Source organism: Leuresthes tenuis, unplaced genomic scaffold (genome assembly GCF_036924035.1).
Source record: "Leuresthes tenuis unplaced genomic scaffold, fLeuTen1.0.hap1 SCAF_22, whole genome shotgun sequence".
Classification (NCBI taxonomy): Eukaryota; Metazoa; Chordata; class Actinopteri; order Atheriniformes; family Atherinopsidae; genus Leuresthes; species Leuresthes tenuis.
The window spans coordinates 1,400,110-1,415,185 of NW_027325376.1; the positions used below are offsets into that span (position 1 = coordinate 1,400,110).

At 45.9% G+C, this 15,076-nt stretch overlaps 1 protein-coding gene across 2 annotated transcripts; it reads right to left on the minus strand.

The window, feature by feature from the left end:
- Positions 1 to 577: 577 nt before the first annotated feature.
- LOC140281949 (uncharacterized) lies at positions 578 to 14,789 on the minus strand. 2 transcript variants are annotated; one of them, XM_072376471.1, is made up of 6 exons: positions 14,523 to 14,789; positions 12,568 to 12,903; positions 12,117 to 12,311; positions 11,062 to 11,415; positions 1,440 to 1,802; positions 578 to 1,197 (listed from the first exon to the last, which is right to left on the minus strand). In XM_072376471.1, the coding sequence occupies exons 1-6, from the start codon at positions 14,587 to 14,589 to the stop codon at positions 593 to 595; spliced, it is 1,920 nt and encodes a 639-aa protein (XP_072232572.1). In that variant the 5' UTR covers positions 14,590 to 14,789; the 3' UTR covers positions 578 to 592. The 2 variants fall into 2 exon arrangements, with proteins under 2 accessions (XP_072232572.1, XP_072232573.1); XM_072376472.1 differs by lacking the exon at positions 1,440 to 1,802.
- Between the last annotated feature and the right edge of the window lie 287 nt (positions 14,790 to 15,076).

Below are 15,076 nucleotides of genomic sequence, written 5' to 3' on the forward strand. Positions count from 1 at the left end.
TCAGAACCAGGAACAGAAATCCTGTTCATCATCCAGAACAACCAACATGAACATTTGAATTAGAAAGAAGTAAAAGACACTTTCAACTATTTCTAAACTTTATTTTTTAAAAGTAAGTTTCAACATATGATTAAAAAAACATGATTAAAGAAGAGACCCAGATTAACCCGATAACAACATAATTACACAAACAAGTTAAGTGTTGAATCAAACCGGCTTTCAAACCAGTTTTATACACAACAGATTCAAAGTTCTGAAACAAAAGAAGCAGCACAGAGTCAGGTTGTGGCGTCTTAATTAAAGATTAAATTCTAACAAAATATCACCAGACTAATGACCTGGTCCTGGAGCCCAGACTACGCCCTCCTCCACCAGGTTTAACAGGCTGGAAATAAAAGTTCAGGCTGCGGTTTGATTTCTTAACGTTTTAAAAACTGCTTCTGCTCAAAAAACTTTTTTTTTTATTTAAATTTTTTGTTTTTGTGACCCAAAAGCACTGAAATAGCAGCGTATATTTCAGCTCGTACAGTAAAAAGAGTAAAGATTCACCTCCCATCAGTTTGAAGCAGAAACTAAACGCAGTTTAGCGGGTCTATATCAACATCTGGTGCTGCACAGCAGAATGCTGCAGCGACCTCTGCCTCAAACATGCGAGTCTTTTATAGATCACAAACACGTCAATAATCACAAGAAGAAGAACAACAACCACCACAGAAACAATCAGTCCAACAGATCCCCCCCGACTCCCTAAATGTTGGAGCTGACTGTCCATGTGACCTGCAGCCTGGTTCCCTTCGTCGTTCAGCAGTCTGTGCTCGATCCCTTCCTCCTCATTCCCTCTATACTCGATCCCTTCCTCCTCATTCCCTCTATACTCGATCCCTTCCTCCTCATTCCCTCTATACTCGATCCCTTCCTCCTCATTCCCTCTATACTCGATCCCTTCCTCCTCATTCCCTCTATACTCGATCCCTTCCTCCTCATTCCCTCTATACTCGATCCCTCCATCTTTGTTACCTTCATTCTTGTTCCCTTCCTCCTCATTCCCTCTATACTCGATCCCTCCATCCTTCCCTCCTCCATCCTTCTCTCCTCCTTCCTTCTCTCCTCCATCCTTCTCTCCTCCTTCCTTCCCTCCTCCATCCTTCTCTCCTCCATCCTTCTCTCCTCCATCCTTCCCTCCTCCATCCTGGTTCCCTGCAGGTGAGAAGCAGGTGTGAGTATCAGCTGTCAGGGAGGTGATGACTGAAGAACATTTCCTCTTCAAACTGCTGTCACACATTATCTACTGCACTCTGATCACTGCACTCAGACCAGCTGCTTTCTACAGAGTCTCATCAACAACATCTTTAGAAAACATCTGATCTGAGATGTTTCACTCTCACATCAACAAGCAGGAAGCTGCTTCAGCTCTGATCCAGAGACACACTCAGACTCACCTGGTGGAGGAACTTCCAGGGAGATGATGCTGATTGGCCTGTGCCCGTTAATGGCACGATTGCACCATATATCTCCGTCATAAACACGACATTTATACGTTCCACTGTCAGCGGCCGTCACATTTCTCAGAATCAGGGACAAGTCTCCATCCTTCATCTGTCTGTCCTGCAGATTCACCCGGTTCTTTAAAGATGGATTCCGGTTTAATGGTGCTAATGGATCAGAAGTTTGATATCCGTACACAAGAAATGTGAATGGATCTGTTCTAAACCACTGTAAGACCTCCTGAGAGATGTTGAACTTTGGAACTCGACATGGCAGAATCACATCCTGTCCAGGTTCAGCTGTGATGTTTCTCTGCTCTGCAGGAGAGGAAACAGCACAGAGCAGAGAGGTTAGAGAGGTCAGATCATGCAGTAAGTGGGATTAACAGCTAAGCAAGGCAACTTCAGGTTTAACTTTGGTTAGTTACTGCAGTAGAGTCACAAACCCAACCTGGTCCCGATTAATGACCTTTGTTAGAACCTCTGAACACAGAAAACCTCCTGAAAGATGCAATTCTGCTGCAAAAGTTGAGTAATTCTTTAGTTTGTGGCTTATTGGTCGTCCAACTGTAACCCAGAACATGGACACAAACCCCACCGGCTTGTGGTTTTCATTTCAAACCGTCCTCTTTGAAACGGTGACACATCTGAACAGTTTGGTTTTAACTTCAGGACTTCAGTGTTTTACTCGCTGATCAGACAGGAAAGTTATTCCTCTCCTCTTTACCGTCTCTTACCGCAGATATGAAAGATTCCTGCTTAATTATGTCTCAGCTTCAGTCTTTGTCTGGTTTGGACTGATGAGCCTCCACCTTTCCTCCTTATTCAGCCACAGAAAGACTCACTGGCTGCAGGTATTTGTCTTTACTTTGTCAATCAGCTTCAGTGACGGACTGTTTTAACTCACCTGCAGAAGCAAACACGAGGCAGAGAGACAGCAGAGTCCAGCAGAGAGAGGCCAATCCTCCGGCAGCCATTTCTTCTTCACATCTACCTTTAACCAGACACAGTAGAGAGCCAGAGTTTAGCCGGTGAACCTCGGGAGAAAAGATTCCCACATGAAAGGTGTCACAGGCAGGTAATTCTTCCTGGCCGCTCCCACTGACACATCTTTGAGGAGGTGGAATAAAGAGGGAGAGGTTGCCTCTGGAAATGTAGGTGGATCATATTTCAGTGTATGACAGCAGCAAAACAAGTGGACCTGTTCTGTTTAACACGTTAATGTTCACTGAAAGGGTTTGGAAAGCAACACTGTAGGTGGAGGCTGTAACTGATGCACATTTCACTGCTTTCTTCTGCTTTAAAGCCAACAACAACAGCCTCAGGTCAGATTAAACTTTGATGTCATTGCACATCGTCACAGGTGCAGGCAATAAAATGCAGATTGCATCTAACCAGAAGTGCATAATCAGTAATTATAGGATAATATGAATGATACAGCAGTGCAGTGTGATATAAAAACGCGTGTGTTGCTCCCGGTTTGTACAGTGGACTATGACTACATGTACAGTCATACAGTGGTGCAGATGCACGGTGGCGTGGTGGTTAGCAGCGTCGCCCCACAGCCAGAGGGTTCCGGGTTCCACTCCCGGCTGGTCCTTTCTGCACGTTCTCCCTGAAGGGTTAAGCAGGTCTTAGCAGGGCCTCCAATGAGCAGGAGCACAGCAAATTCTGGCCTTTCGAATAAACTCTCTGGGAGTTTAAATCATTCCACGTCCCAAGAGCTAGCTACCCCAGTAGCCAAGGCCTCCGCCTTCGGCTGCTACCCATCTCACATGGCACCCGACCCCCTTGGCCCCTCCCACGGGTGGTGAGCCCGTCGTAAGGGGGACCCACGTCATGTGTAACTTAAAGCCACCAGGCGCTCGCTGCCGGGCCTTCCCCTGGAGCCAGGCCCGGGGGGAGGCCCCGGCGGCCCACATCCGGGCAAGGGATGACGTTAAATCAGAGTCAGAATGGGCCATGTTCCGTGACTCCATTGTCGAGGCGGCTGATCTGTGGCCGTAAGGTGGTCGGTGCCTGTCGTGGCGGCAACCCCTGAACCCGGACACCAGTGGTGAGGGAAGCCATCAAGCTGAAGAAGGAGTCCTATCGGGCCTTCTTGGCCAGTGAGACTCTGGAAGCAGCTGATAGGTACCGACAGCTGATAGGTACCCGCCGAGGAGTGCTCAAGTGTGGCTGAATATTCCAGGCCAGGGACTCTAGCCCCAACACTGAAGCAGGTAAAAATGGCACACCTTTGAGCACTTTTAACCGATAAAAGTGTCCCAAAGTAAAGCTGGTAAGAATAGGCCACTTTTTTGACAATTTTAAAGTTCCGAAAATGCAGCATTCAAACAAAGGGTTCACTTTGGCACACTTCCGTCATTTAAAAAGTGTCCCGAATTGGACTCATTTGGATGATGGTCTAATTACATACAGGATGGGAATCGGAGCTGCAGTGGGTGCCGGCGGGAGTGCGTGACCAAGGAGGAGTGCTTAGGTGTGGGGCAGGTTGCCAGGTCAGGAGGCCTGGAGCCTGGTTCTTTTACCATGAAGTACCAGGGGGCTCAGACAGGAGTGAGGGCCTGAGGAGGAGAGCTTAATTGCGGGTGAGGTTACCAGGTCAGGGGGACTGGAGCCTGTTGTGTTTACAAAGTACCATGAAGCACCAGAGGACTCGGACGGGAGTGTGTGCCGAGGAGTGCTCAAGTGTGGCTGAATATTCTAGGCCAGGGACACTAGCCCCCAAACTGAAGCAGGTGAAAATGGTACACTTTTTGGGCACTTTTAACCGATAAAAGTGTCCCAAAGTCAAGCTGGTAAGAATGGGCCACTTTTTTGACGATTTTAAGGTTCCGAAAATGCAGCATGCAAACAAAGGGTTCACTTTGGCACACTTCCGTCATTTAAAAAGTGTCCCGAATTGGACTCATTTTGGATGATGGTCTAATTACATACAGGATGGGAACCGGAGCTGCAGCGGGTGCCGGCGGGAGTGCGTGACCAAGGAGGAGTGCTTAGATGTGGGGCAGGTTGCCAGGTCAGGAGTCCTGGAGCCTGGTTCTTTTACCATGAAGTACCAGGGGGCTCAGACAGGAGTGAGGGCCTGAGGAGGAGTGCTCCATTGCGGGTGAGGTTACCAGGTCAGGGGGACTGGAGCTTGTTGCTTTTACAAAGTACCTTGAAGCACCAGAGGACTCGGACGGGAGTGTGTGCCGAGGAGTGCTCAAGTGTGGCTGAATATTCCAGAACAGAGACTCTAGCCCCAACACTGAAGCAGGTAAAAATGACACACTTTTTGGGCACTTTTAACCGATAAAAGTGTCCCAAAGACAAGCTGGTAAGAATGGGCCAGTTTTTGGATAATTTTAAGGTTCCGAAAATGCAGCATGCAAACAAAGGGTTCACTTTGGCACATTTCCGTCATTTAAAAAGTGTCCCGAATTGGACTCATTTTGGCTGATGGTCTAATTACATACAGGATGGGAATCGGACTTGCAGTGGGTGCCGGTGGGAGTGCTTAGGTGTGGGGCAGGTTGCCAGGTCAGAGGGACTGGAGCTTGTTGCTTTTACCATGAAGTACCAGGGGGCTCAGACAGGAGTGAGTGCCGAGGAGGAGTGCTCAATTGCGGGTGAGGTTACCAGGTCAGGGGGACTGCAGCCTGTTGCTTTTACAAAGTACCATGAAGCACCAGAGGACTCGGACGGGAGTGTGTGCCGAGGAGTGCTCAAGTGTGGCTGAATATTCCAGGCCAGGGACACTAGCCCCCAAACTGAAGCAGGTGAAAATGGTACACTTTTTGGGCACTTTTAACCGATAAAAGTGTCCCAAAGTCAAGCTGGTAAGAATGGGCCACTTTTTGACGATTTTAAGGTTCCGAAAATGCAGCATGCAAACAAAGGGTTCACTTTGGCACACTTCCGTCATTTAAAAAGTGTCCCGAATTGGACTCATTTGGATGATGGTCTAATTACATACAGGATGGGAATCGGACTTGCAGTGGGTGCCGGTGGGAGTGCTTAGGTGTGGGGCAGGTTGCCAGGTGAGGAGGCCTGGACCCTGGTTCTTTTACCATGAAGTACCAGGGGGCTCAGACAGGAGTGAGGGCCCGAGGAGGAGTGCTCCATTGCGGGTGAGGTTACCAGGTCAGGGGGACTGGAGCCTGTTGCTTTTACAAAGTACCATGAAGCACCAGAGGACTCGGACGGGAGTGTGTGCCGAGGAGTGCTCAAGTGTGGCTGAATATTCCAGGCCAGGGACACTAGCCCCCAAACTGAAGCAGGTGAAAATGGTACACTTTTTGGGCACTTTTAACCGATAAAAGTGTCCCAAAGTCAAGCTGGTAAGAATGGGCCACTTTTTGACGATTTTAAGGTTCCGAAAATGCAGCATGCAAACAAAGGGTTCACTTTGGCACACTTCCGTCATTTAAAAAGTGTCCCGAATTGGACTCATTTGGATGATGGTCTAATTACATACAGGATGGGAATCGGACTTGCAGTGGGTGCCGGTGGGAGTGCTTAGGTGTGGGGCAGGTTGCCAGGTGAGGAGGCCTGGACCCTGGTTCTTTTACCATGGAGTACCAGGGGGCTCAGACAGGAGTGAGGGCCCGAGGAGGAGTGCTCCATTGCGGGTGAGGTTACCAGGTCAGGGGGACTGGAGCCTGTTGCTTTTACAAAGTACCATGAAGCACCAGAGGACTCGGACGGGAGTGTGTGCCGAGGAGTGCTCAAGTGTGGCTGAATATTCCAGGCCAGGGACACTAGCCCCCAAACTGAAGCAGGTGAAAATGGTACACTTTTTGGGCACTTTTAACCGATAAAAGTGTCCCAAAGTCAAGCTGGTAAGAATGGGCCACTTTTTGACGATTTTAAGGTTCCGAAAATGCAGCATGCAAACAAAGGGTTCACTTTGGCACACTTCCGTCATTTAAAAAGTGTCCCGAATTGGACTCATTTGGATGATGGTCTAATTACATACAGGATGGGAATCGGACTTGCAGTGGGTGCCGGTGGGAGTGCTTAGGTGTGGGGCAGGTTGCCAGGTGAGGAGGCCTGGACCCTGGTTCTTTTACCATGAAGTACCAGGGGGCTCAGACAGGAGTGAGGGCCCGAGGAGGAGTGCTCAATTGCGGGTGAGGTTACCAGGTCAGGGGGACTGGAGCCTGTTGCTTTTACAAAGTACCATGAAGCACCAGAGGACTCGGACGGGAGTGTGTGCCGAGGAGTGCTCAAGTGTGGCTGAATATTCCAGGCCAGGGACACTAGCCCCCAAACTGAAGCAGGTGAAAATGGTACACTTTTTGGGCACTTTTAACTGATAAAAGTGTCCCAAAGTCAAGCTGGTAAGAATGGGCCACTTTTTGACGATTTTAAGGTTCCGAAAATGCAGCATGCAAACAAAGGGTTCACTTTGGCACACTTCCGTCATTTAAAAAGTGTCCCGAATTGGATCTCATTTTGGCTGATGGTCTAATTACATACAGGATGGGAACCGGAGCAGGTGGCGCTGCACCCACAGGTGACGCTGCACCCACAGGTGGCGCTGCCCCCTGCGGAGCAAATGAGAGAATCCCCATTTATGCCAAATAGAGAATAATACGGCTACACCATCTCATGAACGGTCACCAGAATATCCTTCCATTCTGATAAAAGCTAACCCCTGTGAAGTTTGGAGATGTCCCACAGAATGGTGCCAAAAGGAAAAATAGTGGTTCAATTCTGTTGTAAATGTTTGTTATTAGCTGTTACTCGTGAGGGTGGTGGTTAAGTGTTTTATCTGACTTGTGTGAGACTGTGAGTGTGTAATTAGCTGTAGAATTCTACTAGTTTTTTATGTTGTCGCTACAAGATTCCAAAAACTCATGAAAGTGATATATGAATGTTCAACAGTGTGTGGGTCTCAGGAGTTTACCCTTGAAACTGGTGGTATTAGTGTTAGAGATGTCCAACAGTAGCTGAGGACAGAAGTAATGTGTAAAACTACAGGGTACACCCTTAGGGTGAGTCAGGTGATAAGACAGCTGTGTGAGTCACTGTTCATATTCTTGGTGGTGTATGTTGTAATGACACAGTTGATCCACTAGTGTTCCCAGTCGCAGAGTGGTTTTATTACACTTAATTCTTGCATTTCCAACTCATTCATTCTTTATTCAGTCAAATATAGTTTTCATTCACATTATACTGTAGACAAGCCATGCTTTGAAGTTCTCCTTGTCCTCTTAGAAACCTCCTGTACCATAAAAGATGTAGAACAGAGCAGAAGTAACATTAACAGCATTATGGACAACACCAATAGCGATTTCTCCCTTTTCATAGCTTTGTTAATCTATATTGCGGTCCTAGGTTTAAGGTTACTAACGCTGTTAGTCTGGAGATAACAGATGTATTTCCACACTATCAGGTTAGAACAGAGTGTGTTTACAGGTGGGGTTAAGGGTTAGGTTTGAGAGTTTTCACTCAGCGGTCTCCCTCCTACGCAACCAGCTGGTTACCATGGAGTTTGGTGTAGAGACCAAGGGGGTTAGGGTTAGGTATAGGGTTAGGGAACCCTGGAACCAGAGGGTTCAATCATGAAACTCTGAGGAGGGAGACGGTTACAGAGGACCCAGACAAACGGTAATGATCTGTTCTTACTGATTCCAGGCAGATATCCATTGGAGAGGGGAGGATGCTGGCTGCGATGCGGTGGTTCTGAGCCGGGTCCAGCAGGCAGGTCGGTGAACAGGAAGGTGTCAGGGAACACCGAAGGATCGGCCTGAGCACGGGAACCCAAAGCGAGGAGAACCGTTGATGGAGGCGGCGCTGAAGAGGACAAGAGGGCAGGATAAGTACTCCGAGATAAACTCACTATGCAACACGGGGGCCGGCCTACTTACCACAGGTGAGACAGTCCGGTGAAGGCTGGCTGCTGCTGCAGCTCCTGTCCGGGTGCCAGACGGGGAATAGTTATCCAAAGCCCCTGACTCACTGTTTCTGGAGTAGCTTTAAAACATCTGTAGAGTCACAGCTGCATTAGAGATGAATTTCATCTTAGCGTTTATCAGTGAGCTCAGGTGTTTAGGAACAGACAAAAGGTTATTTTTATGACTGTTTACCCTGTGTTTAAAACTATGAAAGGATGTTCACCTCCAAACCTTCATAAGACCTCAAAGTGTTCAGAAGTTCATTCAAACTCATTTAATTTAGTCGTTTATAACAACCCACGAGCTGGTTACAGAGTCTGTAAAAGGATGAAAACTGGAACATGTTATTATCAGAAAACATGTGACGCATAAATAAATTAACATAGAACTGAAATAAATCTCCTTTTCTCAGACTTTCTGTAGCTGTCTGGGCTGTTTGTGTTAGAATCATTTCTGATGATCTGCTGTAATCTAAACTTAACTGAAGTCCCAACATCCTGAGATGAAACATATTCACAGTGTTACATTTTGAGTAAAACAAATAAATACAGGATACAGTGAATTATGAGTCCAACTGTTTATTTACAACTCAGCATAAAGAACAGACAATGCTCAGTAGATTTTGCAGCTTCATGAAATATAAAAAGCTAATTTTAACCCTGATGCAGCAACAAGCCTAAAAAAACATTAAAAAGGGTAAAAAAGAAGAAAAAGTCTTTAAAACAACCTTCAGTTTTTCACAAAGCTGATTTTTAGAGGTTCAGGTAAACTGATGGTGGATGAAGTCTGATGTCAGAGCGATAACTTTGATCACAGCAGCATGATGACATCAGAGGGGGAGGAGTCTGACAGCTTCAGATGCTTCATCTCCTCTTTCAAACACTCCATCTTGTTGTCTCAGGTCACAGAAACACTCGGACAGGTTTCACTCATTCCTCTTTCAGAGGCACAATAAGGAAACATCAGTGCTGTTTAAGGCTTTCAGGCTAAATAACCAGCAAACACTTTAACTTCTACAGTGCATGCTGTGTGTAGAGGAGCAGAAGCTTCACTCAGTGATTTAAAAGATTTAAAATTTAAACAAAAGAAAGAAAGAAGAACAATAGATAAAATCAGGAGTTAAAACATGATTCCGTTTTTAAACTCAAGCTTATTCAAATGCAGCTGAAAATAGATGTTTCTTCAGCCTGGACTTAAATACTGAGTGTTTCAGCTGATCTGAGGCTTTCTGGGAGTTTGTTCCAGACATGTGGAGCATAGAAGCTGAATGCAGCTTCTCCAGGTCTGGTTCTGACTCTGGGAACTGATAAAGAACCGGATCCAGATGACCTGAGGGGTCTGGGAGGTTCATAGTGGGTCAGGAGGTCACTGATGCATTTTGGACCATTCAGAGCTTTATGGACCAGCATCAGAACCTTAAAGTCTATCCTCTGATGGACCAGCATCAGAACTTTAAAGTCTATCCTCTGATGGACCGGCATCAGAACTTTAAAGTCTATCCTCTGATGGACAGGCAGCAGAACTTTAAAGTCTATCCTCTGATGGACCGGCAGCCGGTGGAAAGACTTCACAGCTGGACTGATGTGCTCCACTTCTTTGGTCTCAGTGAGGACTCGAGCAGCTGAGTTCTGGAGGAGCTGCAGGTGTCTGACTGATTTTTTTAGGCAGACCTGTAAAGATGCTATTATAATAATCAAGCCTACTAAAGATGAATGCATGGACTAGTTTTTCCAGGTCCTGCTCAGATCTTTTAACATTGATATATTCTTAAGGTGATAGTCGGCTGACTTTCTCATTGCCTTTGTGTTTTTAGGTCTGAGTCCATCACTACACCCAGATTTCTGGCCTGGTTGGTAGTTTTTAGATTTATAGATTGAAGCTCTGTGGTGACTTTCAATCGTTTATCTTTGGCTCCAAAGACAATTACCTCAATTTTGTTTTTGTTTAGCTGGAGGAAGTTGTGGCACATCCAGTCATTAATCTCCTCAGTGCATTTACAAAGGCCCTCGGTCTCCTGGTGACATTGTTATATACATCTGTGTGTCATCTGCATAGCTATGGTAGTTTATTTGGTTGTTTAATATAATCTGTGCCAGTGGGAGCATGTAGATGTTAAACAGAAGAGGTCCCAGGATGGAACCTTGGGGAACTCCACATGTGATTCTTGTCTGCTCAGATGTAAAGTTACCTACTGACACAAAGTACTTCCTGTTCTCTAAGTATGTTTTAAACCAGTTTAGTACAGTTCCGGAAAGAGCAGCCCAGTTCTCCAGTCGTTTGAGTAATATATTCAAGACTTCAAGCAGGCAGGATTTCTTTTATAGATCCAAAGAGCAACAAGAAAAAGACTTTAATAAAACTGACAGACCAACGATTAGGGATTAGACAACAGATCCATCTCCTCTCAATCTCCTCCATCCTCCATCCTGGTTCCCTGCAGGTGAGAAGCAGGTGTGAGTATCAGCTGTCAGGGAGGTGATGACTGAAGAACATTTCCTCTTCAAACTGCTGTCACACATTATCTACTGCACTCTGATCACTGCACTCAGACCAGCTGCTTTCTACAGAGTCTCATCAACAACATCTTTAGAAAACATCTGATCTGAGATGTTTCACTCTCACATCAACAAGCAGGAAGCTGCTTCAGCTCTGATCCAGAGACACACTCAGACTCAGCTCTACACACTCACCTGGTGGAGGAACTGAGAGGATGATGATGCTGATGGTCTTTAATTCATTCCCCGCCTGGTCTGTTTCTCTCTGGACGACTCGACACTCATATGTTCCTCCATCATCAGTCGTCACATCCTTCAGAATCAGAGACACGTTTCCATCCTTCATCTGTCTGTCCTGCAGATCCACCCGGTCCTTAAAGGATGGATGCTGGCCTTCAAGAAAAAGCTGATCATCTCTGTACAAAAGAACATATTCTGGCTTCAGATCAGTTCTCCTCCACTCTACAGCTATGATGTTGTTGTTGTCGGGAACTCGACATCTCAGAGTAACATCTTCTCCAGCTTCAGCTGTGATGTTTCTCTTTCTTTCTGCAGGAGAGGAAACAACACAGAGCAGAGAGGTTAAAGAGGTCAAAGTGGAACTCTTCACTTCCACAGCAGCATCAGAGTGAGGAGACACCAGAGAGACCACACTGCTCTGAACTGGACCTCAGAAGGTCTGATGAAGCAAAGCAACAAAGCAGCTGAAACTGGTTCTGAATCATCAGCTGATTTCCCTCTAACAGCTAAATAAGTGAACCCCAGAGAATCCACAAAGAAAACTTCCCTTTCCACTGGATGATGGACAGATAAACAGCTGATATTCACATGATAAAGATTAATAAGGATGAGCAGCAGAAAGCCAAAAGGACTCATTAAACAGAAGCTGAACTCATTTCTCTGCTTCTAATGAGCACTTTTCACTTTTCTGTCATTTCTCATGTTTGTCTTTGAGTTGAACAGGAAACATCTTCCTGATCATTGGGATTCAAAGCAGATATTTGCTGTTTGTCCTGCTGTGAAGGCTGAGCATCATGTGAACAGTGTCAGGATCTGTCCTCATGTCAGGATCTCAACAGGACTCAGAACACTGACTGGTTCATGATAATAAAATCCAGGACGTGTTTAACATGTTCAGCTTCTGTCTTTGTTCAGCTCTTCTGTGGTTCTACATGTTGAAATGATCTCTAAGAACCACAAACAGCAGCAGGACACTCACAGCTCAGCTGTTCACACACATCAGATCTTACCAGCTGCTGCTGGTTCTGCTGGAGGCTGATATGACTTCAAACAGGCAGGTTTTCTTTTATAGATCCAAAGAACAGCAACAGCAACAAGAGATATGACAGCTGACAGAGCAACGATCAGTCCAACCATCGCTCCAACAGATAGACCCTTCTCTCCTCCTTCCTCTCCTCCATCCTCTCTTCTTCCATCCTGGTTCCCTGCAGGTGAGAAGCAGGTGTGAGTATCAGCTGTCAGGGAGGTGATGACTGAAGAACATTTCCTCTTCAAACTGCTGTCACACATTATCTACTGCACTCTGATCACTGCACTCAGACCAGCTGCTTTCTACAGAGTCTCATCAACAACATCTTTAGAAAACATCTGATCTGAGATGTTTCACTCTCACATCAACAAGCAGGAAGCTGCTTCAGCTCTGATCCAGAGACACACTCAGACTCAGCTCTACACACTCACCTGATGGAGAAACTGAGAGGATGAAGGTGCTGATGGTCTTTAATTCTTTCTCTCCTCTCTGGACGACTCGACACTCATATGTTCCTCCATCATCAGTCGTCACATCCTTCAGAATCAGAGACACGTTTCCATCCTTCATCTGTCTGTCCTGCAGATCCACCCGGTTCTGATAAGATGGATGCTGGCCTTCAAGATAAAGCTGACGATCACGGAAGACAAAAACATATTCTTCTCCCAGATCAGTTCTGCTCCACTCTACAACTATGATGTTCTTGTTGTTGTTGGGAACTCCACATGGCAGAATCACATCTTCTCCAGCTTTGACGATTCTCTGTTCTGCAGGAGAGGAAACAACACAGAGCAGAGAGGTTAAAGAGGTCAAAGTGGAACTCTTCACTTCCACAGCAGCATCAGAGTGAGGAGACACCAGAGAGACCACACTGCTCTGAACTGGACCTCAGGAGGCTCAGAACCGCTGGATATTCAGTCTGGGACATGATGTTCATATAAATACTGATGAAATTGATTAGATTCAGTTTATTTATATTCCCTGCAGCCAGAGTTCTGATGAGATCCAACAGCAGAGATCATGTTTCTCCAGTTTTAGCTTCTCTTCATTGGCTCCCTGTTAGATTCAGAATAGAATCTAAGGTTCTTCTCCTCACATATAAAGCTCTTAATGACCGAGCTCCATCACATCTTAAAGATCTCACAGTTGGATATTTCCCCAACAGAGCACTTTGCTCTCAGGCTGCAGGTTTCCTTGTGGTTCCTTGACACCCTCTCTACCTGGGACACTTTTGTTTAATTTGACTCTGTAATAATTGGACTGTGTCTTTGAAGTGACCTGAGATGACCTTTGTTGGAATTTGGAAGTATATGAATTTAATCTGGTTTAATTGAGTTCACAATGGACGGCAGACACCATGTTACACTATGCTGGGCTGGACTGTGGAGGCCCATATCCAGCTGTTTTAATGCCCTGAAGGCCTCACACATGTCTTATTAAAGCACAAAGTCACTCTGAGAACACGTTCAGTTCTTCTATCTGTGAGTCTGAAATGTTGATTTTCTCTGATCAGAAAGCTTTGTTTCTCCTTTCTGACACATTAAAGTCAGCTGACCGGCTTTAAACAGAGCAGCAGCAGGGAAGCATTAGAGTGAGGATGATCATGTAGAAACAGAAATAATTCCACTGTGAGCTCACATCTGCACACAGACACCAGTTCAGCTGTGATCAAACCAACTGAAAGAGAAACTCATTTCAGCTTCTGATGAGCTGAAACTGTAGAAAAGAGGTTTCACAGCAGAGCAGCTTCTGGTGGATACTAGTTAAACTGAGTCCTGCAGCTGGTTAGTTTGACCTGTTCAGCTGCTGCTGGTTAGTTTGACCTGTTCACCAGTCACAGTCAGTTCAGTTCCTGTTAAATAACCTGACCCCCTGACCCCCCCCCCATATCTCGGATAAGTCCAAATGTGTCACAGCAGTAGACTTACTGCAACAGTTAGAGCCATGAGTTAAAGACACATTAACTGACAGCAATGACTCAAAGTTAGAGACCAGAAATCTCTCATTTATCCAGTAATGTGTTCCATTTTACATTATATTAACAACACGGGAAGCCTTTTATATCAGTAATAAAGAGAAGGAAACACTTTTATCTGTTAAACCATCTTCAGCTGAACATGACTCCAGGTTTTACATCTTTACTGGGAACTGCAGCTTCAAAGATTAAATATCAGCCCGGACACGGTAAATTATTGCGTTTAATCAGAAATGATGTGCACGAATCTGCCTCTCCGGCTGCTGTGCACTTCGCTCCCGACACCAGGAGCAGATTATTTCAGGGGAGCAGAGTTTCACAGAAACAATGTCAGAACCAGCAGACTTTTCCTTCAGTGCAGCTCAGATAGTTTAGTTCTAGCTTCAGTTTAAGTCCACAGCAGAAACTCACCTGCAGAAACAGACAGGAGGAGGCCGACAGACAGCAGAGCGACGCTCAGGGACGTTAAAGCAGCCATTTCCTCTTTCTACAGATCCAACTCTGAGTTTGCTGGAAACGTTCAACAGTTCCAGTATTTTCCATCAGATACAGAAACCAGAGTTTAACTCATGAACCAAACCCTGTTAGAGTCAAACGAAGTTAGAAATAAAGCTGAAAAATAAACGATAACGAATGTTCCTTCGTGCCTCGCTGTAACGGCTGATGACCTGATGAACGCGGAAGAAGGTGGAGTTTGCAGAAGGTGGAGTTTGCAGAAGGTGGAGTTTGCAGAAGAAGGTGGAGTTTGCAGAAGAAGGTGGAGTTTGACAGGCGGCGCCTTCAGTCAGCTGATCAGAGATCAGTGAACGAGGACAAAAGGTCTGAAACTGACTCTCTGAACCGACTTCAGTCCCAACAGCAGCGACGTTCCTCTAAAACTCAGCATGAAGGTTAAAGTCAGGACGTCTGTTCTCAGTGAGGAACAAACAGCAGAGAGACGCTCAGGGAAACATGTTAAGACAAGC